General features: G+C 42.6%; 1 protein-coding gene across 5 annotated transcripts in view; it reads left to right on the plus strand.

The window, feature by feature from the left end:
* Positions 1–24,472, plus strand: part of Enox1 (ecto-NOX disulfide-thiol exchanger 1) — a 560,948-nt gene that overhangs the window by 314,122 nt on the left and 222,354 nt on the right. Inside the window, exon 1 of one of the 5 annotated variants that reach the window (XM_060391471.1) lies at positions 7,858–8,066. The exons of 3 other annotated variants lie outside the window; for them this stretch is intronic. In XM_060391471.1, the coding sequence (XP_060247454.1) occupies positions 8,009–8,066 (58 nt within the window). In that variant the 5' untranslated portion in view covers positions 7,858–8,008. Of the gene's footprint in view, positions 1–7,857; positions 8,067–24,472 lie in introns of those variants that run through there. One more of the 5 variants, XM_060391470.1, reaches the window with a different exon arrangement.

A 24,472-nucleotide genomic window follows, 5' to 3' on the forward strand; every position in this document is an offset into this window, starting at 1 on the left:
TGAAGATCCTTGCCTGGAAAAACTGAGTAGCCCACTCAAACAGCTAGACTTCAACCCAGTTTCTTCATAGTGATGCTGTCAGGGATAAGCACACCCAGCCCCTGTCAGTGTTTTCCATAGAAATCATACTCATTGTCTCTTAGTAAGCATGAATTACATATTTCTGTATTTAAGTATATACTATACATATAAGAATATAAATATAAAGTAATTGAGAAGAATCGATAGTCACTTAAGTAGTACACTTAATATACAATGGAAAATAAAATATAAAGACCCTGAGAAAACAGAGACAGGGAGGAGAGGAGAGACGATGTTAAGGGGTGCTTGGAGAAGATTCTTTGTGAAGCAAACAAAGGGCTTTCCAAACTCTGTAACATTTTTCAGAAAGATGAGAAATACTAATATAATCATCACATAAAATGAATATTCTATTGACAGAAAAATATATATAATAAAGATTATTCTATATTATGAAATCATAACCTATATTAAATATATGCTATATAATAATGTATACCAATATATTATATATAAACTTAGTTTTACTCATAAACACATATATGAATGTAGAAAATGAAGTCAAGTAGATTTACCAGAAAGCAAGTCAGCAGTCAGTGATGGAGGATGGGATGGGATTGAGGTAAAAAAAAAAAAAAAAAATTAAAATTAAACTAGTGGATTCATCGAAAAGCTTCAGTATTTTTTCCAAAGGATTTTCAGAAAGAGAAAAAGCCAACTCTGTGGGATACAAGATAAAAGATGATATAAGAAGACATTTAAGGAGAGAACTGCAGGTGACTCCAGATGTAAAGAGACAAGAAAGTGCCCAGAACGCTGGATAAAAAGAGGCCCTCATTATAATGGTGCTTAGTGTGAGACTTCAAAACCACAGGATTAAAAAGAAGTGTCCAGACCCTTCAGAGAAATCACAAAAGTCACACATGAAAGGGCAGGCATACCAATGGGGGGAGCCTTCTCAGATGCAGCCTGGGAAGCCAGCAGGCACTGGAGTACAGCTTAAAACTCCTCAGAGAAAACTTCTCCTTCCTCACAGTGCATTTTGCCAGGTGACCCAGCGAACAGGCATGTGCCAAGGTAACACAGTTCGAATATGCATGGGCTCAGCAGATGTGCCTCGCGTGGACTCTTCCTAGGAAACAGCTAGGGAATGCGCTGCATAAAACACAGGGATTTAAATGAAGAGAGAGGACACCAAGGGATGCAGGAAATGGGGGGATCCAGCACAGACCAGCCCAGAGAATTCACAAGACTGGGTTTAAAAGAAGCTCCTGGTCAATGGGTAGAAACACACTTAAACCAAACAGACCCCGATGAGGCCTCTTGGCTGGGAAGTAGATCTGACAGGTGAGCTGTTTGGCTTGACATTATTTCAATCAGGGTTTTGCAGTTCTTTTGGATAGCTAGAAACATTATAGTAAGCCCCAAAGAGTAAAAGATAATAGCTATATCTAAAGCGAATACTTCCACCATTTAACTCTATAATTCACAAGACAATGTGGACAGAACAACATAAATAGAATATTCATATAATCCCAAATTGCCCGACACATTGGAAAACGAGGGAAGAAAGCTTGGTGGGAGGCAGTGATAGGATAAGAATTGTCAGGTTTTTTTTTTTTCATTTTACATATTAGTAAGTTATTGGATAATGTCCAAATAGTATGATTTTTAAAATATCGGTGTATATATGCTACTTAAATATAAGAAAGCAACTATGACTTGAAAGATGGAGGTACTGTGCTCCATGATGGGATTGAATCTCACAGAGGACTCGGGGAGGTTAGAGTTAGTAATGAGCCTGCCTGTGCTTGGGCAAGACTGTTGATGAACGCAACTGAGAACAATTGGGGGAGATGACATCCTATAATGTCAGAGGTTGACCATTCTAGGAAATGAATACTTTTAAAACTTAAAAAAAAAGAGGCTAAAGAAAGGAGGGAGCGAAGGAAAACAGAAAGGAGAAAGGAAAGAACTAACAAAGAATGAGGTGGCCCATGAGAGAGAGCCAACTCTCTATTAAGGATGTTCTCCTAGGCTCATAGACAGGAGCCTAGCATAGCTGTGCTCTGGGAGGCTCCACCCAGCAGTGGATCAAAACAGATGCTGAGCCTCATGCAAACACTGGGTGAAGTATTGGGAATCTTGTGGAAAAGGTGGGGGGGGGGGTAAGGATAGAAGGACCTGGAGGTGATAGGAGCTCCACAAGATGACCAACAGGGCCAACTTACTGGGGCCGAGAGGGGCTTGGGGAGACTGAAGCACCAACTAAGGACCATAGGTGGAGTGGACCTAGGGCCCCTACACAGATGTAGCTGATGGGCAGCTCAGACTTCATGTGGGCCACCTAGTAAGGGGAGTGGGGGCCTCTCAGACATGGACTCTGTTGCCTGCTTTATGATCACTTCCCCCTGATGAGACTACCTCACTAGGCCACAGGGGAAGAAGATGCACTCAATCCTCATGTGACCTGATAACTGGGGTGGGTTGGTAGGGGGAAGAGGGAGGGAGGGTGGGACCAGAACTAGAAGAGGGAGGGGGGGCTACAATCAGAATGTAAAGTGAATAAATAAATTATTTAAAAAAATAATGAGGTGGCTTCCTCTGAGAGCAAGAAGGGGTTTGAGAGAATGGTGAGAGGTCATTTCTGGTTTATTTCAGTTATGAGTCTAGCAGTATTGCTCTAGAGCATAGTACCATGATGAATATTAAGTTGAATTAAAAATTAGTAGAATCACAAATGGAAGTTTTAAAACTATGGTGTACACACACACACACACACACACACACACACAAAAAATGAGAACATGATGGTGCTTTTCCCAGTGTCTTCCAGAGCTCATTTGTGTCAATGTCTCCTACTCTGCCGCTGACATCTTTACCACTATTCACACTATATTTTTGAACTACACCTAACCAGTAAAGTCTTCGTTTATCTTCCACCTGGTTCTTGACCTACAGAGCAGTTAGAGCTCTTTGCTCACCCTCCATTCTCTGACACTCAAGCACACACCCAGCAGCCATCACTCCTCAGGGTCTCCTTGCCCCACTCCATCCCTTGGATGCTTTAGTTAGGAAGGTCCTCAACCTTCCTAACACTATGTCCCTTCAACACAGTTCCTCATGTTGTGCTGACCCCCAACCATAACATGATTTCGTTGCTATTTCCTAACTGTAATTTTGCTACTGTTAAGAATTGGAGTGTAACCGTGTCTTCCAGTGGTCTTAGGCGAGACCTGTGAAACTCACAGGTTGAGAACCACTGCTTTCATTGTTCCCTCAAGGCTCTGATTCTTCCCGGAGGGGTTGGAGAGGCCTTCGCAGGATGGTACTGCCTTTGGCACCACCCCTCACGCGCTGTTTTGAATCATGGGTGTTCATCCCTTCCCCCGTCATTAAGGACCTGGAAGTCACAAGAGTAGGCACCTCCCTGCACTCATTCTTTTCCCTTCCTGTACTTCCCGGTAGAGTACAGATCTAACCTAGATACTGCCTCAGATATTAATTAAATGAGTAAACCAATCTTTTATTAAATGTGAAATCTGTTCAGTCATATGGCCCAGCATCAAACATCTGCATAAGTAAGTATCACCAGTCCGCAAAATCGCTCTTCTCCTGGTTTTAGGGAGGTTCGCATGTGTTCCCTCCAAGGAGAGAGTGCATAAACAGAGCACACAGGATAAACTGTTACCTGCTGCCTTCGCGGATAGGAAAAGCTGTCAGCTTGAAGGTTCATGGCTTCGCATGGTGGTGAAGGAGTTGCATAGAGTCTCTGAGCTGATATCGGAGGCCGGATGACACCTAGGCCTCCAGGCAAAGGACAGTCACTGTGGCCTGTATGCACAATAGCACTGGCCAAGATGGACCAGAAAAGAACACTAATACAGAAAAGGAAGCCCGCAAACTCTCAAGGCTGTATCAAAGTCACCTAAGGTGGGGTAGGTCAGTGGTTCTCAACCTTCCTAATGCTGTAACCCTTTCATGTTGTGGTGACTGTCAACCATAAAATTGTTTTTATTGCTACTTCCTAACTCTAAGTTTGCTACCATGATGAATCATGATGTAAGTATCTGATACACAAGACACCAATCTGTAACCCCTGTGAAGGGTCGTTTGACTCCCAAAGGGGTTGTGACCCACAGGCCGAGAACCACTGAGAGCCTTGAGAACATGAATCCGCACTGCACAGACCTTGTTTAGGTCCTTTCATGTCCAATCGAGTTTATTTCTATAAACCCAAATCTTTAAATAAACACTCAAATGATCATCTAACAAGTCTCGAACATTCATTATGAAAATAACATAATGTCCAGCACTATTGTGGCACAAGTATGTGGCACAAGTCGTGGAGGGGCCTGGAGCCTTCAGAAACAATGTGGAGGATCCATTGACTCCTGGCAAGGCGAGGTCTTGGCCCAGACTGCTGTAAAAAAAAGATGAGTATGGAGCAGAAAGTCCTCAACTCCACCCTTCCCACGAGGACCTCCCTGCAGCTGTGCCAATAATTTCATGCCGTCCCTTGTCTCTCTGCTGTTTCTCCACAAACATTCATCCCTAGCTGATATTTTGCTTGTCTGTGATTTCTTCTCTTTAATGGAAAGCAAGGTAATAAAAGATTTTGCCTCTTTGCTGCTTTGCTTTCAGATTTTTGGAAGGACAGGCTGAATTAACTTGCATAAAGACAGTTTCTTTGCACAGGCCAGTTTTGGAAAGCCACACAAGTCTAAGGAAACAGTATCTGAGACCAGGAGCATGCCAGAAGAGGGCTAACTTTTTACTCTATTTATCTTACCAAGTACACATATTTCTTTTTATTTTTATTGTTGTGTATGTGTTTGTGATAGATAGGTAGATGATAGAGAGACAGATGGGTAGGTAGGTAGATAAGTAAATAGATAGATGATAGAGAGACAGGTGGGTGGGTAGATAGACAGACAGACAGATAATAGATATGATGTGTGTGCATTCATGCCTGTGTGTGTGGTCTCATATATACTATGGCATACAAGTGGGGGCGAGAGGTCAGGCTTAGGTGGTTGGTCCCTACTTTCACCTTGTTCAAGGCAGGATCACATATTGTTCACTGCTGTTTGCAGCCTGGCTGGCCTGTACCTTCTAGGGATACTCGCATCCCGGCCTCCCATGTCGCCATAGAAGCAGTGGGATTACAGACATGCACTGCCATGCCTGGCATCGCCTAGTTCACTTCCTGGGGACTCAAACCCAGGCCCTCACACTTGCTCATTAAACACTTTACTCATTGAGCCATTTCTCCAGCCCTCATGTATCCCTTTTTAAAAATAGAACATTAGCTAAATAGGGTCCCTGTAAAATGTTTTATAAGTGGCTATAACAAACTTTACCATGTATATAATAAACACCATTTATTTGTGATCTTAAAATAATGACTACATGTCTTTTTTTAAACTTTTTATTGGTTCTTTGTGAATTTCACATCGTGTACCCCAAACCCACTCATCTCCCTCCCCTCATAACCGTCCTCCATCCTTACAAGCTCGATCCCCAACAGAGAAAAAAAAATCTCATTGTGGAAGTATATAGTGTATGACTAGCATTTCTTAATTTCTCTTCTTTTCCAGAAGTCAGGTTGTAAATGGGCTGCTTTTCAGGTCCACGAACTTATCACGTTATGAATTCTTTTACCACCAGAGTCCATTTCTCATCCAAATAATGACTGTCACATGTGCTTAGGCTGTGCTGGAACTAAACATGGGTTTTAGGCCAGATACATTTTTTCCAGCTTTTTGCTGGGTGATCTAGGATAGATCTTGAGTCTCCTCTCTCTTCTGTGTCAAGCTGGGATAAAATTCCCCACGCACAAAGATAGAATTGAAGGACATGTCCAGATGTGTGTCCTCGGCGCCTCTCAGTGGCTGGCTCAAGGCAGGGCCTGGACATGAGGTTCTCTCCCTGCAGAAGGTTGCCAGAGTGACGATTCCTGGGGGTACTTCATCACCAGCTACTCAAAGTGTGGCCCCAAGATCAGCTCAGCCGGAAAGGTTATTAGCTACAAAGTCTTGATCCGTATTGTGATGGATCAGACCCTGGGACCTGAGGCATTCCTAAGCACAGGAAGCCTGAGTAACACTTTCTACCTAGAGAGATTTAGGAAGTCTGTAAATCTTCTGAGTTTTAATCTTTTTCTATATTTTCTGATTTTATATCTTACGACCTTGTTGACACGAGTGGGGACAAGGTCTCCCAGGGGCAGCTAACTGCTAGGGGTAGTAAATGAGGTCTGCATTGCAGACCAGATAACTCCTATCTAGATGATGCCTGTTCTTAGCCCAGCTGCCTCTTTCTGTCAGCGTCTACAGCCTGGAGAATCTCCCACCCTAAGCATTATAGATACCACACCTCTGCCTCATTGCCTGCTGAAATCCTCAAGACAGCCAATCCCAAGCCTTTCTCCTTGACTCACCTCTTCTTTCCCAGGGAGAAGACCTTCAGCTCACTCCCTGCCTCCTGACCAGCCTGGCACCTCCCTATGTGCCTCTGTGTAGCCTGAAATAACCCCCCCCCAAAAAAAAAAAAAACCCAACAACAAACAACACCCATTTTGGAGACTGTAGCATGCCATCATTATCATGGCTGTCATTCACTGAGCTGCGGGCTTCACCATACAGGAATAAAACAGCGACATGCTACAGCACAGCCACCCTTTCAGCCCTTTGAGTGGCTACTTTGCGGGTCATTTAGAGTGATGGTGGCCAGCAGAGCTGGGTGTCCTAATGGAGTCCAACCAACAGGCTGAAACTCCAGGAGAATGCTAAGCTTCCTCATCAGTCCACACTGGCTTTTAAGTAAAGATGATCAAAAATTGCTGTGTACAAGGCTGCAAAGCTGCCTAACATGCATGACTATGTTGAAGGTCAGTGGTACCCTAAGCAAGCTCTGAGTGCGTCAGACACTGCTATTGTAAACGACGAGGCCCTCTAAGACAAAGGAACCATTTGAGTTCAAGCACACACATTTATTTACCGTATTTGAAAACATCAGGGAAATAAATATACCCATTCCCTCCCCCCCCGCCCGCAGTTTCTTAATATGGTATATACACTTGAGATAGGAGCAGCTCCTGCCAGGGAACAGCTGTTATGTAAGCGGCCTCCCTTTCCACCTTTGTACTTCCCTCTTGTCTCCCGTGCTGAGGAGGATCTGAGTGTGTGGAGGTGAGCTCATCAAAGCTGAGGTTAATGCGAACAGACATTAAAAGACTGTAAGCTAAACTTTCTCTCTGTGATCCAGTGGAGGGGACACCCCTCTTGGAAATATTCCATGTTTGCTAGAAACAGTCATTTTATTTTTCTCTTAGACATCTTCTTTTATGATAATTTTATTAAGAAATTAGAGTTTGAGGAAAAAAAAGTAATTTGAGTTTGGCTGGTAGTTGTGCGTTAGGGCTGCCACTAGAAGAGGAAAAATTCCATGCATTGTCTTGTGAGAATAATTCTTATTTTAAAAATAGCTTCGTTTGTCACGATCATAATCAAGAGTCGGCTCCAGGCCCTGGCCACCTCACACACAACAGGACGCTACTGCCAGCCAGTGTCTACAAATAACCTGTTTGCCTGCATGTCCGACACTGTCACCAGAAACCAGGGCCTTGTTCCTTGAAGTGTTTTGTGTGATGATTCTTGACCCTTTTCCAAGAAACCTAGTTTGCCTAAGGGGGCCTGGGAAAGCCTGTTTGCATCTGTTTAGGAAAGTGTGCCTGAAATAGTGACTTATTTGGAACTGAGAACGAATGGAATGGGAAGGACAGATGAGCCAGTTTGAGCAGGCAGAGAGAACCTGGGCCTGTAGACTCTTATAAAAAGGGCTCTAACTAAGCAAAGCGCTTTGCAGCGCCTGGGTCCTGCCAGACCCATCTCCATGCAGCAGGCTTCGTCTCTGCCTGAAATCCCTCCTCTAGCAGCGCCTGAAGTTATGCGATGGCATCTTAAGCTCCACTTAAACTCCTAGGATGGTGCGGGTCTCCCGGTTCAGCCCTGCAGACACCACTGCAGAGACCGATCTCCAAGGTACGTTGACATTCGAAACTCAGTCATGTCCTGTGGATGCCTGTGGAATGCTCCTTGGTGATGATGGGATCCAAATTAAAGTGCTTTCTCTGTTGCCAGGAGAGTTGACAAGTAGGCTGATGCATGGTTACTGAAGAGAGGGCTCCACTCTGCTGCCTTCTCACTTGCTGAACTGAGAGGAAACTAGCAGCCCAAACAGACAGAGGGTGGCGGGGGCTCACGTCTCCTCTACAGGAATGCAGAATGAACTGGGAAACCAACACAAAGATAGCAAACTCCTGCCACTGTGTGGCTTTTTGGTACTCTGCCTTTATTGTTTCTTCTGCTTTTTTCTTTTAGTCTTCCTCACTTTTCTACCAGATGAAACTGGGTTCATTTGTTTGTTTTCATCTCCTGAAATCTTGTAACTCTGAACTGGCAAAGATGTCAAGCGAGGCTCTTAAAATAAATCTTAAAATCTTGAATTAATTTATATCTTTCTCTTGTATTTAAGAAGAAGAAAAGAAGAAACAAAGAAACACTGACCACATTTAAACCTCCAGGGTTAAGTTTAGAGTGAATCCCATCTAGATACAATAGGAATGGGAATCTTACCTTTTAAAAAAAAATTAAATCTTTCTTTGCACAATTAGCAAATTATTAAATGACCTTTCCTTCAATGTCTTCAAGCAGTTGCCTGTTCCCACTAATAGGAGAACATGTTTTACAAGGTTCACGTTGATTAATTGACAAATGCTGATAAAATCAAAGCAGTGTTAAAACTCAGTGCTCCAATGGCAACATAAATTACATTTGTTCAATAATGTTCCAAGTGGCTATGCATTTATGCTTTACCTTTCAATAAATATCACTGTCTTAATTGAAACATCCATTGTGGAAATTTCTCTCTAAGGAGGACTGTCAGGATTCAGAGCCTCGGCCAAACATTTTTATATCTGTGCATGGTTCTTTCCTCAACTAAAACCACTGATTGCTAGCTTCAAGAAGGATGCTTTATAGTTTGTACGAAAATGACATAAACACAGCTTAATATTGTACTTTGAAAATCACACACCCTCAAGTGACTTTCATTTGCCTTGCTTTTATTTTTATTTTTTTTAACATCAATTACCCAAATAAATAAATAAATGTTCTAAACAAATTACTTCGTGTCACTCATAAATAGTATTGCATTCTTGGCTCACTGCCAGGCAGCTCCTGGGCTCCTGTAAGCCAGCTCCTGTAAGCCACTGTTACAGGCTTAGAGCTGACTGGTGCTCTCATATGCTTGAGACCCGGGGATGCTTGCCAAACCCAGACTCCTGCTTTCAATGGGGGATGAATTGCTGTCTGCAAGGGTCTCATGAACCTTGTGTCAACCCCAAAAGTCTAAAGAATCCCAAGAGGAGAAAGAAGACAGAAGACAGGAGAGTCTGCTACTTCTTCCCTGTTGCTTTTTCATACCCCCGGGGCAGACTTTCACACCTTAGGCAAATGTGGCCTTTAGAAATGCCCAGTTCTTCCAGCCGCTCACTGGAAATAGAACCAGCACCAATGGCTGCATTCGTGTCCATTGCTTTCCAAGCCCCACAATCTGTAATCGTTCCAAATCGTTCCTGGACCATGTCCTCCATTTTGACAGTAGGAGGGGGGTCATGGTTGTTACCGCCATACCTCTAAAAGGCAAAAATTAAGTATGCACAACTCAGAAGGAATAAATCACTTCCTTCAAGTGCAATTCCCTTTTCTAGATTCAAAGAATGTTTTAATAAACATCCTTGAAGTGTCTAATGCAAACTTCGTTTTCTAGTGTGATCAGCCCAAGGTCACACAGTGAGTCAGGAGCCAACAATAACTGGAAGACTGGTCCAAATCTCTTGGGCTTAGGAAAGCCCTTGGAACCTACCTAGAACCAAACACTCAGGGAAGACAAGCAGCAGGCCTAGGTCTAACAGTTATCGCCTTTAATTTAGAGAGGAAAGAAGTTAAGTCACCAGGGCAGGGCCCCCTGTCCTTCCTCCTACCAGCTTCTCTGCATGTAGATTATTTGACAGCAGTAACTGACAATCCCTACACTTCCTACATCTCTCTGATCTCTCTGTCTTACATCCCTTTAAGTACTATCAGGAATGAGTAAACTTCATGGTAAGGACTGTGAATGAGCCAAATGATGCTACCGTCAATTGCTATTCAGTCCTAACGCTTCTCAAAAGCTTTGGTTGTGTTGTGTGCCCCCAACGGCGGGACACCGTCTGTCCTCGCTGTATCAGGAGAGCCAGAGGACCACTGTCACCCCTGCCTTTATCTAGAACTCCAGAGAAAGCAAAGAGCTCTCCTTCTGACCGTTACCTCTCCGGGTAGGATCTTATCTCTGATCTTACCTCTTGATCTCTGTGGCAGAAGAGGGGCACAATGCAGATGTGAGGTCAGCAGCCAGACTTCATGACCACTCCTAGGTGGGTGACTAAGGTGTGGAACAAAGATGACGGCTTCCTCTTCCTTCCTGTAGCAGATCCAGGTACTGATTACAATCTTCCAGGTCCCTAGAGCTGATTGCCTTTTGGGACCTCTCTCCTCCCCTTCCCCCCAGCACACGTAACTTAAGAAGACTGGGGAAAGACACAGTTGTACCATGCCCTTCTCAGTACAAAAGTAACACTTCTTATTCACAGGCACCCTGGGCTGATGTTCCTTAGCTTTGGCAACGCAGAGGCTCTCTGTGTCCTTTGCTCCTTCACACCAAGATTCCTAAACATCCCAAGTTCTTGAGTCTGGTCCAAAAGAATTCATCTGGTTTGAGATTTTTTTTTTTTTTTTTTTTTTTTTTTTGCCTCTTGCTAAACAATGCAAACCTAAACATTTTTAAGAAGTAAAACACTTTGTGTGTGTGTGTGTGTGTGTGTGTGTGTATGTGTTCATGTGCAGCCCATGCATATGTGTGCACCTGTATGTTGAAATTGGAGGTGAATATCATGTGTCTACTTCAATTTTCAACTCGCTACTTGTATTTTGAGGCAAGGTCTCTCACTGAGCCTGGAGCCTTTACCAATTCTGCAACACTAGCTGGCCAGAGAGCCCCAGAGTTCTGCCTGTCTTCACTTTCTAATATGGAAATTTCAGGCACATGTGGCTATTACTGGGCTTTTGCATGTTCTCTAGAGGACTGAACTCAGATCCTCATGCTTGAGTGAGGATGGAGGGAGCCATCTCCTTAGCCCCGGAGGTAAATCAGTTTTAAACATGAAATTTGAAAAGCTTGGCATCGACAATCTGATTTGTTATCTCTACTTGGGATGCCTCTTCAGGCTAGTTTAATCCCATCCATCCTTTAAGACTTTGTTCACATGTCTCCTCTGCTTGGTTCCTACCCTTTCTATGCCACGCCTCGATCTTTGTCCTGTGCTTGGAGAGTAGCTTAATCATAGCACCAGGAGATAGCACTTATCTCCAGGATATTACAGCCAGTTATATACAGCTGTTCTCCAAGTCAGTGTATCCACAGGGCAAGTGCATGGCTCCTGGTAGACCTCACATCACCTGCACAGTGGAAACTGTGCCCTGGAGTTCTGTATATACTGCTGGGCTGAACCAGACTGTGTCAGCACCAGCTCTTTTAATAGAAAGGCTCTGAGCTTCCAGAAGGTCCATCAATAAAAGTGTCTTCTGAAAATTCCCGAAGACTTAACGTTTTATATTCTTATTTTTAATATGAAAATGTAATATAAAGCTAGGCATGTATTTCTATATATATGAAGATACTGTAATTGAGCAGGGAAGAATTTCATTTTTTTAATCACATTTACTTTGCATTGCATGAAACAAGTAAATGTGTAAATTTGACATCCAGAACCAAACATGTATTAAAACTTAACTAAAATAGCCATTTGGGTTTCTATGTAAATGACAAAGTTATCAAGAAAGTTGACTTTTATGGAGAAGAATTTTTTTCTAAATGACAAAGGGACTTCTATGTTCTAGTCAAAATTTTCTTGGAGCAAACTTCATGGATTTCTAAAGTATGTTTATAAGGCTGGACATATTCCTAAGAAGTGGTTTACTTTATACAACAACTATAAAATTAATAACTCCTCTCACTGTCATAAAATCTGTATGTATTATGTATTGTTTCTGGTTTAGTTAATAATAAAATCTGCCTTACAGATATTTAATGATATCTATAAGATTTAACACAAATCTTATTTGAAGGAAGCCACATGCTACAACTTTGACTTGCAAGAACTAAGTGCTGATGGGAATGTTGTGGCAATTCCAGAACTGGAGAAAAAGAAGAAGAAAGAGAGAGAGAGAGAGGGAGGGAGGGAGGGAGGAAGGAGGAAGGAAGGAAGGAAGGAAGGAAGGAAGGAAGGAAGGAAGATCACACACAAATGTCAAAGACACACTGTCCAAAAAACCAAAAATATTGTATGTGGACCTGATATTTTATATCATCTTTGTTTAAATGTATCTGTTTTCCTTTTACCTAGATTGACTAAAAGATGCTTATAGAGGGTGTGGTTTGTTTGGGGGTTGGGCGTCCTTCAGTATACCACTGTATCCAGACAGAATGCAAGGTCACCACTGCCTCTTCTCCCTGTCAGCAGTGAGTACATGAAGTTCTTTTAATAACATTCATTGAAAGATAATATTCCTGACTGTGGAATTGTGTCTTTAATATTCCCTCAGCATATATCATAGGACAACCCTGGTGGTGCTTTTTAAAAATTTTTTAGATTAGGTTCTTCGATGCATAAACTCTACTGTTGACCTTTTTCAGTAAACAATACTGAAAATATTGAATATCTTTAAAATTCAAAGGCAGCTTTTGAAATGTGTTTTCATTTTCTCGGACAGCTGAGACCTAGCTGTACTAAAACCCAGCTAATCTGAGGTCAGTGAAGAACCTGAGACTCAATCATCCTCTGCCTTCTCAGCTCGCTTTAGCCCCAAGGGCAGAGACTATGAGATCTCATTGGTTCAGTTCTCTCCTTATATTGGCATTTTGATTTCCCCAAAGATCTTTCCGTTGTATCTAAGGATTTGTATCATAAGCATATCATTTGGGCCAATATACCTGCCTCACCCAATTTTAATTATGTAGTAATGCTGATCTTTATTTATTAGAATTTTATTTTAAACAAATAAATATCTCTCTTGTTTTCTATCTTTTAAAATGCCCTTACTTGTCTGTCTCTTCTCATCCCCCCAAAAATATCTAAGGGAGACCTCCCATCTCATTAAGAGATGCCATTCAACTTTTATTACTGCTCCTTTGGATGACAATATACACAGCCACTTCCACATTGCTGACCATGGACAGTCTGCCCCAGTCCTGCCCTGGGGCAGACAGGGGTCAGGACAGGCCTCCAGGTGGAAAAGCTCCATCTGACCAGTTCCACTGCATTAAAAATTAAAATCTACTCAGAAGCAGGCTGCTCACCCTAGCCTGGAGCACATAGCAGTCACCCCTCTTAGTGAATAGGCTAAGGGACAGCCTGCTTCCTTTTTCTGTATCTCCTTTGTCTTTGTGTGTCATCTGACAGTCACTGTTTCTGACTGAACAATGGATGCAACTGTGATCATTCTAAAAACCACTGAAAAGAATAGTGACTTAGGAAAACATAAAACCGCTGTAAAAAAATGGTAGATGTAAATTTAAGTTGAGCCCAACATAATTCCTAGTGTGTTCGTTGGAGCCTCCAGTTAGCAGAGCATCCTTTTGTGGTACTAACTACCAGAGAGAATTTGCAAATGATACAAACACAACTGAGCATTTTAGGCGTTAGTGAATGTTTTGGGTGGAATATGGAGTCATTTCTATTTCTTAAGCCTAAAGTTTATACATCCAGCACTATGTAATGATTACTGATCTTAGAACGATAGTCCGAATACATCAAAATTAGCATAAGCAGACAGCACAGCTCTCAGTCCGGCTTTGTCTTTCCTGACTGAGAGAGAGATTAACTGGTTGGTTAATTTTGTAAAATGCCTTTGATTTAGCTGATGCTCTCTGATGATTAGATTAAGAGGGTGCAGTTTTGGTAAAAATATCACTACCTGTGTATGTAGCCTTCTTGGCGTGTCCTATCAAAGCACATATCCTATCATTTTGTCTCACTACCGTTTTCAGTGTCCGTTTGATAACATCAATTGAAGCACATTTTTCTCTTTAGTCAAATTCTACCTCAATCAGAACGTAGTGTCCTGTCATTCCAATAATTCAACTTTATATTTAATATTTTTATTATTTTGTAATTATAATAATCACTTGTACCTCCATGAAAAGATACTTAGTGACTTGTATTGCAATTAGCCCATTTTGAAGCGTTGTCCAGCCTTTTGGCATTAGGACAGGACATTGTTATTTCTCTCTTTCTGTATAGTTCACACTTGAGAACCATACAGGTTAGTTATAAAAGTAAATATTCTAAATAAGATCTCATAATATTTCAAATAAATTTGCAATTTGTGGTGGAAATACTGAGAAAAAAGTTCATAGAAAAAAACGATGCATGTGTGATCATATAAAGACAATCATGGAGCTTAAGAAAGAATTAAGATCCCACGTGGTGGCCCCCAATCTTCAGTAACTCAAGTTCTAGGAGATCCAGTGACCTCTTCTGGCCACTGTGGGCTCCTGCACACCAAGGATGCATACTCTGTCACATACACAGTCATACACACACACACGCACTCCCACACACACGCACTCCCACACACACGCACTCTCTCTCTCTCACACACACACACATTAATTAAAAATAATTTTTAAAAAAATCAACAACAAAAGAATAACTCACCGAAAGGGAGCTCCAAAAGTGTAAGAGATACAAGAAAATGTCCATCAGGTCTTTCCAGTGACTTCAGTCATCACTCTCTCTACAAGGCACAAACCCAGGAATGCTGCATCACACGCGTGGACCCATTAGGTGCAGAGTTACAAAAGCCATCTTAGAAAACATCCAACCCAATTGTACACTGAGTGTCAATCAAACTTCATTCTCTTAAAAAAAAAAAAAAAAAAGAAGCCTTATTTATTTATTTATTTATTTATTTATTTTTACATTCCCCACTGGCTATAAAACTAGTCCTCCTGGCTATCAGATCCTGATACTCATCATCAGACTTCAGAGCTGTTGTTTAGAATTCTTGATCCTCACATGAGACACAGAGAAGCAAGATTTTCCGGGGTGGAAACAGTCATAATTATGGGTGGAGACCCGCCTGGGTGGAGCCACTTCCACCAGAGCAGCACTGTGTGACAAATGGCATGTCTGTAGCATTCCTACAGAGCGAAGCAAGTGATCCCCAGACTCCACTCTCACCCGAAAGCATGCAGGTCCTCTTAGACTCCATCGGCTCAATATAGACACGTGTAGAGAGCCCATGCATTTCTCCTGGGCTAAATGGGTCCTCTCTCTGTCCCTGGCCTGAAGTATGCTGTTTCTGCCACATTCCCCTGAGCTGAAACCTGGCAAGAGCTTTTAACTGTTGCCTTCTCATGCCTGCCTCACACCTACCACTTCTTCCTGTCACCTGTGCAGTCCAGTTGCTCCCTTGTATCATCTGTGCAAACCCCAGAAACCTCTCAAGACCTTCTCCTGTCTCTATCTCCCCTGCTACTGCCCCATCTGCTCTTGTTTCTGGTAAATCCCACTGAATGGGAGCCCAGGGTGGGCTTCTTTCCCCGTGGAGCTTACCTTCAACTCTGATATGGAAATTATTGCTTTCAATTGCCAATTTTGTCCTGCCGCTCCCAATCTGAGATGCTCTGTCAGGCACCCCGCCAGCTGAGGAGGTAGTGCTTCCTAGCGTGGCCCCTGCGTCCAGCAGAGTTTCTCACCATTTCATCGTTAGCTCTGCGAACTCCAGACAACCCAAAGTGCAAATTCTCTACAGCATGCCACACGAGTTTTCCTCCGTATGATCCTCCGTCCCTTTTGGAGTATCACTGAACTGCAGTAGGACCATCATTTGCTCCATTCTCCTTCTAATGTGTGGAAACCACTCTCATAGTTGACCATTTTCCCCAGTAAGTCAGTGGTTATTTAAACCTGGCAGCAGGACTTCGGAATTCTAATAGTCACTGTAGTTCGTTTTCCAGGGCTGCTCAAGCTGAAATTCAAATTTTCACTGGAGAACAACTTTATCAAGTCACGTCGGTGTCGGGGCCCAGACTCACACTTGTTTTTCTGAGAGTAGCTGATTAAATGACCTCACCTCAGGGTTTCCACTTTACCTCAGGCCGAAATTCCATACTTACCTTGTTTATTCTACGTTCCTAATGTCCAGGTGATTTCACTGTAGGGGACACTCACAAAATGAGAGTAGAATGGTATTGTCATGTGCTTATTAGTAATGCTTTTAACTGAAAATGTTGCTGTTTTCCCCTTATTCTTCCTGTTAAAACTTTTTTGATTTGCATGGGGTGCATGTGTGTGTTTGCATGTGTGTGTTTGCATGTGTGTGTTTGCATGTGTGTGTTTGCATGTGTGTGTTTGCATGCGTGTGTTTGCATGTATGTGCAAATGCACCACAGATATACGGGTGCATATATGGGTGTCCACGGAGGCTAGGAGAAATCATAGTCCCTGAAGCTGGAGTTACAGGTAGTTTTGAGCCTCCTGATGGAAGGGGGAAGGAATTAAGAGAAAAGGGCTCCCCCTTCTGGGGTCTACAGGAGGAGATAAGGGAGATACAATCGGGATATAAAATGAATATATTATAAAAAAATTAAAAATATGCTGAATAAAATTAGTTTTGTAGGGGAAAAAAAATAGTACCTAACTCTAGCCCTCTGGAAGAGCAGAAGTGCTCTTAACCAGTGAACCATGTCTCCAGCACTTCAAATCTTTCAGTGTTTTGGAGCAACAACCTCCCTGGACTTAGGTCTCCCGCACCTGAGTTGTTCCTCCAAGAATTGTTTCCGCACGCTGTGACAGCACTTACTTCCCTGCCACCCACCACTCACGCTTTCAGAGTCCGAACGTAGCAGAGGCGCTCCTGCAAGTAAGCTTCCGTCTGTAATAGCACGCCAACTCTGTTCTGTATGTGGTCACTTCATTCCGTAATTAAATGTTTATTTCACAGCCTCTCCTAAACTGAGTGGAGTTGGTTTGTCCAGCTCGGAACTGCCCAAATGCCTTTCATTAGGCCTTGCTCTGGGTCTGATTAGGAGCGATGCTGTCTGTCTGTCTTCACCGTCAGTAACTCAAGGCTGCATAGCATCTTTGCTCTAAGAGCCCAGTCTCCCTCATGTCATTGACTTTTTTGCAGCCAGTCAATACGAAGTCTGTTATATCCTTTCTTCCCTGTCACCAAAGGTTATGAACACTGCCGCCATTGCTGTCCTGATTTAATGAGTGCTATCAATCTGTCCCCTGTGACTTTATTTAAAGCTCTCTTAAAACATACCGTAATATTTTGTGTATTGTTTTGGTCTCTTGGTTAATGAATTCTGAGATTCCTTTTCATGCTATAAAAGCATGCTTTATTTTCCTTCTACTCCAGTGATCTTCTTTACTCTGTGAACAGTAAACCCTAGTTTTAGCATTTCATGAGTTGGTAAGTACATGCTTATGTTGCCAAGGCTCCCTTAATCTCGCAGAGCCGTCTTCCTTAAAGAGGTGTACTTCAGTTTTCCAGTTGATAAACCAGCATTTTTATATAGGAAAACATTGTATTTAGCACGCGTGGATTTACATCCCTTGACATTTTCCAGAAAGCAACATTTTTGAAGAATAAAACAACATTTTTAAAAATAAACCTACCATTGTAGTTATGCACAGGCAGAGAAAGCATTCTCTGGGTATGCTCGCTAAAGTGTAGCACAGCAGCGAGGCAGGGCACTCCTTTCAGGAGCCCGAAGTGCGAAGTGCGCTCTCCCAGCCTCACATGTCCTGGTCCCTGACCCGAGTACCCGCCCACCTCTCTTGTCTCTTCTCACTAAGAACTTTGTATCTTTCGAGAACTTGTCAGATTCTGCAGCTCTGGGCTTCTTCCTTGCACCTCAGATAAGAATGTCTTCCTTCTCTCTCAGCCATACGCTTCTACAACAAATAATTTTCTTTAATATTGCTTATCTTAACATCCGTGACTGTGGCTTAACATCCATGACTGACCATCTGCGTCTTAAGACCCACCATTCTGTATGGGGAAGTAAAAACTGACGAGTGTGCAGGATTTAATTTCTTAATGACTATCCTTTCAAAGGTGGCAAAAGCCCTCTCAGTCTAATACCAGGTGAGTGTATTATATGTTCTTTTTAAACTGGAATAAGATGTATAGGAAGTTAATTTAGTTTTGTTTCTAAAGAATTGGAAACATAACCTTTGTCATTTAGTTTTAAAGTCTTGGATGGTATTGAAAGGACCTTAAAGCTGGTTGCAATGAAGGCAGAAGGGACAAGCAATATACCTAAGAAGATGGCTTTCCCACACCCTCTTTTCTCACCCATTGAGAGTGCTGTCAGCTGTTACTGGGAAGTGGGGGGGGGTTGTGCCCATTGTGCTACAAAATAGAATGAGCCCAAATGGCCAGCCCATACTCTGCCCAACAAACAGCTCTTCCCTGTAACATGGAGCACCAGTGAGGTGGCCTCTCCCTCCTATGTGGACTCTGCTCCGGCCAGAATGGAATACTCAGTTGCATGGTCCATTAGCTTTACATTTTCCAGTGACCATGAAGGAAAATGTCGTTCTCTGGTAAGATGGTAATCACCACAACACCACAACCCACCAGTCAAATCCTTACAACTAGCCCGTCAGCTACCTGTTGGCGGTTACGCTTAGAGGTTACTGTAGCTTCTTGCCTCTTAATGCTTTGAAAACCACCTGAAGAGAGACACAAATACCGAGATCCCTCCCACCCCAAATGACCATGAATGCATACTGGGACATATGACAGATATATAGAACACTGGCCGTCAGAATGCCCTTGTTCAGTTTTAGTGGTAGATATAAGCTTAATAATTTCACTACAGCTGTATAGCCAAAGTATATATTTACTTATTGGTACATGCACCTATTAAATTACCCATTTTAATCTCATCTTATACAATAATACCGGTGAAGTCCTACTTTTTAAAATGTATTTCTTTCTATCATATGCTAGATTGAACCATGTGAAAGCGCTAATATTTGACTAGTTTTTAAATCCACAGAAACATCAATTTCACATGGCTCAGAGCAAATTTGACTATTAAAAATTAAAATAATGTTTTTCTGTTCCCTCTTAAGTCCCGTACCTGAGGGAATGCTGGAGTTAGAGGGGCAAGAATTGATCATGTAAGGAGCCTCCGAGAAGGTGGGCCTTGATGTGAGCCAGAAAGGAGGGAGGCGTGGAGAAGTAGCGGGTACGCACAGGGCGGCCGCTGTGAGTACCAGCAGCCTGAAGGAAAGCTGACGGCGTGGCGAGAGCTCCATTCTCCTTTGATAAAAATTCTAAACTTTTGTGTTAGTTCCTGAAAAGCATGTTTCCAGAGCCTGGAAACTCTTGCAAAACCTCTCTGATGGTAACAGAAAAATTATTCTTGCATTGTTACCAATGCCTAGAGTGGGGACTAGCATTTCTATTACAGAACGTGTGGCTGTCACAGAGTGGCCACCTTGGCAGAGCCTCTGTAGCCTGAGTCAGCAGGCATTCGCCCAACCTCATGGAGACAGCTGCCTGGGCTGTCAAGTCCCTGTGAAGGGTCTAGTGCCAAGCTTAGCAGCTGAGAGGCTGAACCTCCTTCCAGTTCATCCTGGAGGCTGCTTTGGCCATTCCTGCAGACATCTTCATGTCTTTCTCGACAAATCTTACTTTACTAAGACTTAGGCCTCCGGCCTTTGTCCTTACCAGTTACTTATAATGGGTAACCACCCAGCACATTCCTCAGAGTTCGCTTATAAGAGTATATCAAAGGTCATTTTCCCAGCTTCAGTTTCTCTGACTGCCCTGCTCCTCTCAGGCCTAGCTTAGCCCAGCTGGAGGTGTGTGCCAACAGAGAACAGTGAGGCATCTGACCAATGGGCCATGGAACAGCATGAACCATGGTTTTGAAATGAAAGAGGAACAACTGTTTTATAATGTGTTGAAAAACTCACTGAGTGCTCCAAGGCGTGGAAATGTTCCATCTTTACTTTTAAAGCTAGCTATCATTTAGGAAAGTGGGGGTAGTATTTATTCTTTTCTTGTATATCAAGAAAATGAAAAAAAAATACAGGTATGAATATATTTTCTTACTTTTCCTTTTAAGATCTTATTTTTCAAGACCACATTTAAGTTCATAGTGATATTGAGCAGAAGGTAAAGAAATTTCCAATATACTTCCTGTACTCAGAATGCATTAACACACCCTCTCCATTAATACTCCCAGCAAAGTGGAACATTGACTACAATTGACAAACCTACATAGTTACATCATTCAAAGTCTATAGCATATTTGTCTTAGGGGATTAATTATTCCTATGTGGCCGAATGAAAGAATCATGGCTATTGCTTTGAGTTAATGATACCCTTTTTTTTTTAAGTCAACAGTAATAAGCACAAAAAAGTGCATAAATTAATCTCGGGGCTGAGTGAGATAGAGGCTAAATGACTCACAAATCTTTAAAATGTCAGAGTCGTCTTATTTCTTGTGAATGCAGCAAGCTGTAACTTCTGGTGATTACATTTCATTTTCCTTGAAGATATAGCAAATATATATATTTAAGTGAATCACCCAATATGTTTGTATATTTGCATTTTTAAATGTAGTTTTTTTTATTAATAATATATGGTTATCACTTAGGACTATCAAGACCAGAAGATTAGGAGACTGACTTCTGAAGATGGCTTGTCCCAAAATGAGAGAAGGGTCCCAAAATGAGAGGGCACATCATGCCATGCTTGAACGAAGAGCAGGACAGAGGGAAGCTCTATGTCTATATCAGTAGAGGAACTGAGAGGAACACTAGGCAAGAACCCTTATGTTTAGGATTGGCTAGGCAAGATAATTTAAGTAAATTTGCGAACCAGTAAGGAACTGGTTCCTGGACCCTGTGTGATGAAGGGCGGAACTGTGGCTTAGCATCGAAGAAATCCAAAACAAACAAACAAAAAAAAAAGCAGTTTGGGAGATGGTGGGCTCCTGTTCTATTGGTTTACCTTTGTACAGTGGTTCCAGATGATGTCTGGAGAAACAGTCTACCCCTGGGAGAACTCGTTTCCTCCAGGGCCTGTGAGGCCACAGGCATCACCATAAAAAAAATAAAATACGGAAAGTAGAGATATAAGAAATGCAGCATGTGTGAACATATGCATATTCATTCACACAGTCATCATGATTATTCAATGAATTTGAGTGTGTGGGAGAGGGAGGGTTTATGTATATGCTATTAGGTACTGTTTTTGGCTTGTGACAATGTAGCAGAAAGAAACATTTTTAAATGATTAAAAATAAGCCTATCCCCATTGAAGGCTAATTTACCAGGGGAATCTCTATGTGATATAACTTTAGATCCTGAGAAATCCATAAAGTAAGGTTTATAGAAAGATAGACAGTAACCAGGCTTGCAGTTACAGATGAGGCTAGTGACAGTCCAGGAGCAAAGATTTGGGTCCGGTCAGCAGAAATGGGCTACTGGGAGTGGGAGGGAGAGGGCTGGTCTGCGGGACCTTGTGGACGGACCAAATGCAGCATCACCAAGCCAAGAACATGCCTGGCAGTGTCACGGGAGATTAACAGGCCCTTTGCTTCGTGAGAGGAAGAAGTCACAGAACATGAGCTTGCAGAGGTAACGGGCAGTGAGACACCAAAGGGCCTTGGAGACCATGTAAACATGGTAGGAAGCTACTTGGATGCATGACCGTCTTTAAAACTGATGCCATCCAAACATGAGCATTAGGCTTCAGCCTCAGAGTACAAATTAGGTAGCCATTGCTTTTTTTTTTCTGTCTTTTGTTCCCAGCTATCAAATTATCTTATATTCATTTGAGATGCCTAGGTTTACCAATGGCAAAGCTGAATCTCTTTCTTCCCAGAGGTCTACATTTACACGTTATTTTTATAGTTTAAAACAAATCAGACAAATAAAACCTTCCCCCTACCATGAGAAGGGACAGTTTCAGGTCATGACTAAAGCCTCATTCTCTACTGCTAAATGGGTTCGCATATATCTGGCACTTAAATAAAATGGAAAACAATTTTAAGAACTGCCACACTTCCGGCAGATCTGGAGGGGGAAAAGCTGTGGACAATCAACAATTTGCTTTTATTTTCTATTAAATTGGAGTGGTTTTTGCATTGATATCATTTACAGAATATAAAGTAAAATCCACCCACAGTCCGCTTACTGTAAGAGCTCCCACAAAGAAAAGCTCATTTCAAATCTAATTGTGGACATTGTTCCTTCATTAGAAATTCATAGGGTTTGTGAAAGTGTCACATCAGTGCTGGCATCTCCATCATTCCCCGCGTCTTTCCCACTACCAATTCTGATCAGGATTTCAAAACACTCATGTCTAGAAAGGTGTTCTCTGAAGAGCAACCAAGGAAAAATAAAGCGAAGAGAGAAAGACATGGTGAATATAAACAAAAACCCCCACCAGACAAATAGACTGTAATCTCCCCGTGCTCTTTCAGCTTGAACAGGTAGATAGATGGACAGGGGCGTCCAACCTCACCTCTTACCCTGAAGCTACCTTTCTGTATTTTATTTTTTTATGGTGATGCCTGTTGCATCTTCCCATTGCATCTCAGCAACTCGTAAATGTGATGGCAGCTGTAGCTTGCTTTTCCTGGTTGTGAGCCCACAGCAGAGACTGGAGAAGACTGCTGACCTTCATTGCTCCTGTGCTCAGGCTCTTCCTTCCCTCTATTCAAGTGGCCAGACCAGAATACCAGGCCGTGGATCATACTGTGCACTGTTTTTGTTGGAAATAGATGAGACAAATGGTCCTCTGCAGCCAGAGGTGTCCGTGAGGTGGGCCAGGTGTCAAGCCTTTCTTGTTTATGCTCCCTGTGTTTTTATACATTTGCAACAGGAATATTGATCTGCTCCCTTAACAATGCTGCAGTCAACAGTAGGCTCCGTGTAGGATTATGGCTTCATAAAAACATAACAGCGCTGAAAGTAGTGATGGTTGCAACATAAGACATTATGTGTTCTCTACTTGTGCCGCCCGTCCTAAGAGCAGCCCACGCACAATTATGTATAGTGTATAGTGCTGTACTCTGGTTATCTTTGAATATAATCCATTGACTTACCAAAGCTGTTATAAAGCAGTGTGCCGTGTGTACTAGCCGCTAAATACAAAACATGGAATCTGCACCTCCCTGCAACTTGTACCATTAATAGGAGCCATAAAAACACAGAAGGGGATCTACAGTGGAGCTACAGCTAAAGAAAACAGAAAACGTGGCATCCAGTTCCTGTTTGAAGGCCTCACTATCACCTCCCAGGCACCTCGTGTCTCCTTTATCTCTCAGATGCTCCAAGAGGCCATCCGGGATGGCTGCCATAGTCTAGCCAGGTTTGTGAAATCTACTCCATGATGGTCGCACGCTCGCAGAATGGTGCAATGATGCGTTCCTCAGAACATACGCCTGCAGTTAAACGGGCTCCGACTGTACAGGAAAACTCAGGGATAGCATAAACTAAGATTACAGCCGAGTCTTCTGCTACTGTGGTCGTGTGGATAGAGGAGAGTGCTTCCCCGAACTTCATATATAACCAGGAAGTGGTTGTACCATGGCTAATAAATTTCGGAAATCGCCTTCTCTCCACATTTACATTTGAGCCCAGCAGGGAGCTTGCAGATTCAAAACAATTTCATCTCAACACAAGTTTGATTGGGAAGATGCAGCTCCAACTTGGCCATTTTTTTTTTTTATTTTGCATCACATTCTTGCTATTAATTCACATTCACATAGTGGAGTGTCCTGCTCAACTCCTTGGTTCCCAAGTGTGAGACAGTGTCGAAAGGTCCCTGCCCTGGACGGCCATTGTTCTGAATTCTGGGTGGTGGATTGAAACATCAAATTTACAGTACAGTGCTTTCCCTAGTATGATCTTCTGCACCAAATAGTTTACAAACCAAGTTGGCAGTGCAGCTTCCAAAGCCCTGCCACACACAGGCTCGGAGCGTCTCATCCATCACCCTGCCAATAGCGAGTCAACCCACGGTGTGGGCAGGAAAGCCATAAAGACCAGAATACATACTTTCTGGAGGGTAGAAGAGGGTGAGCTGCTGTAAAGGTTACTCAGGGACCCTCCCTTAGTAGGGTTCATGTAGCCCTGTAATCAAGAGTATTACCCTGGGAAGACTGTCTTAGGGAGATCTGGACTCCAACTATCAGAGTACCTGACAGTTCTGCAGGGAGCACTTCATTCTTTCAGCTCACACAAAAGGCATTGTTTGTTAACCCCTCCGATGCCTCCTGAGGTGAGGATTGAAAGCAGAAAGTG

Source organism: Meriones unguiculatus, chromosome 9 (assembly GCF_030254825.1).
Source record: "Meriones unguiculatus strain TT.TT164.6M chromosome 9, Bangor_MerUng_6.1, whole genome shotgun sequence".
Taxonomy (NCBI): Eukaryota; Metazoa; Chordata; class Mammalia; order Rodentia; family Muridae; genus Meriones; species Meriones unguiculatus.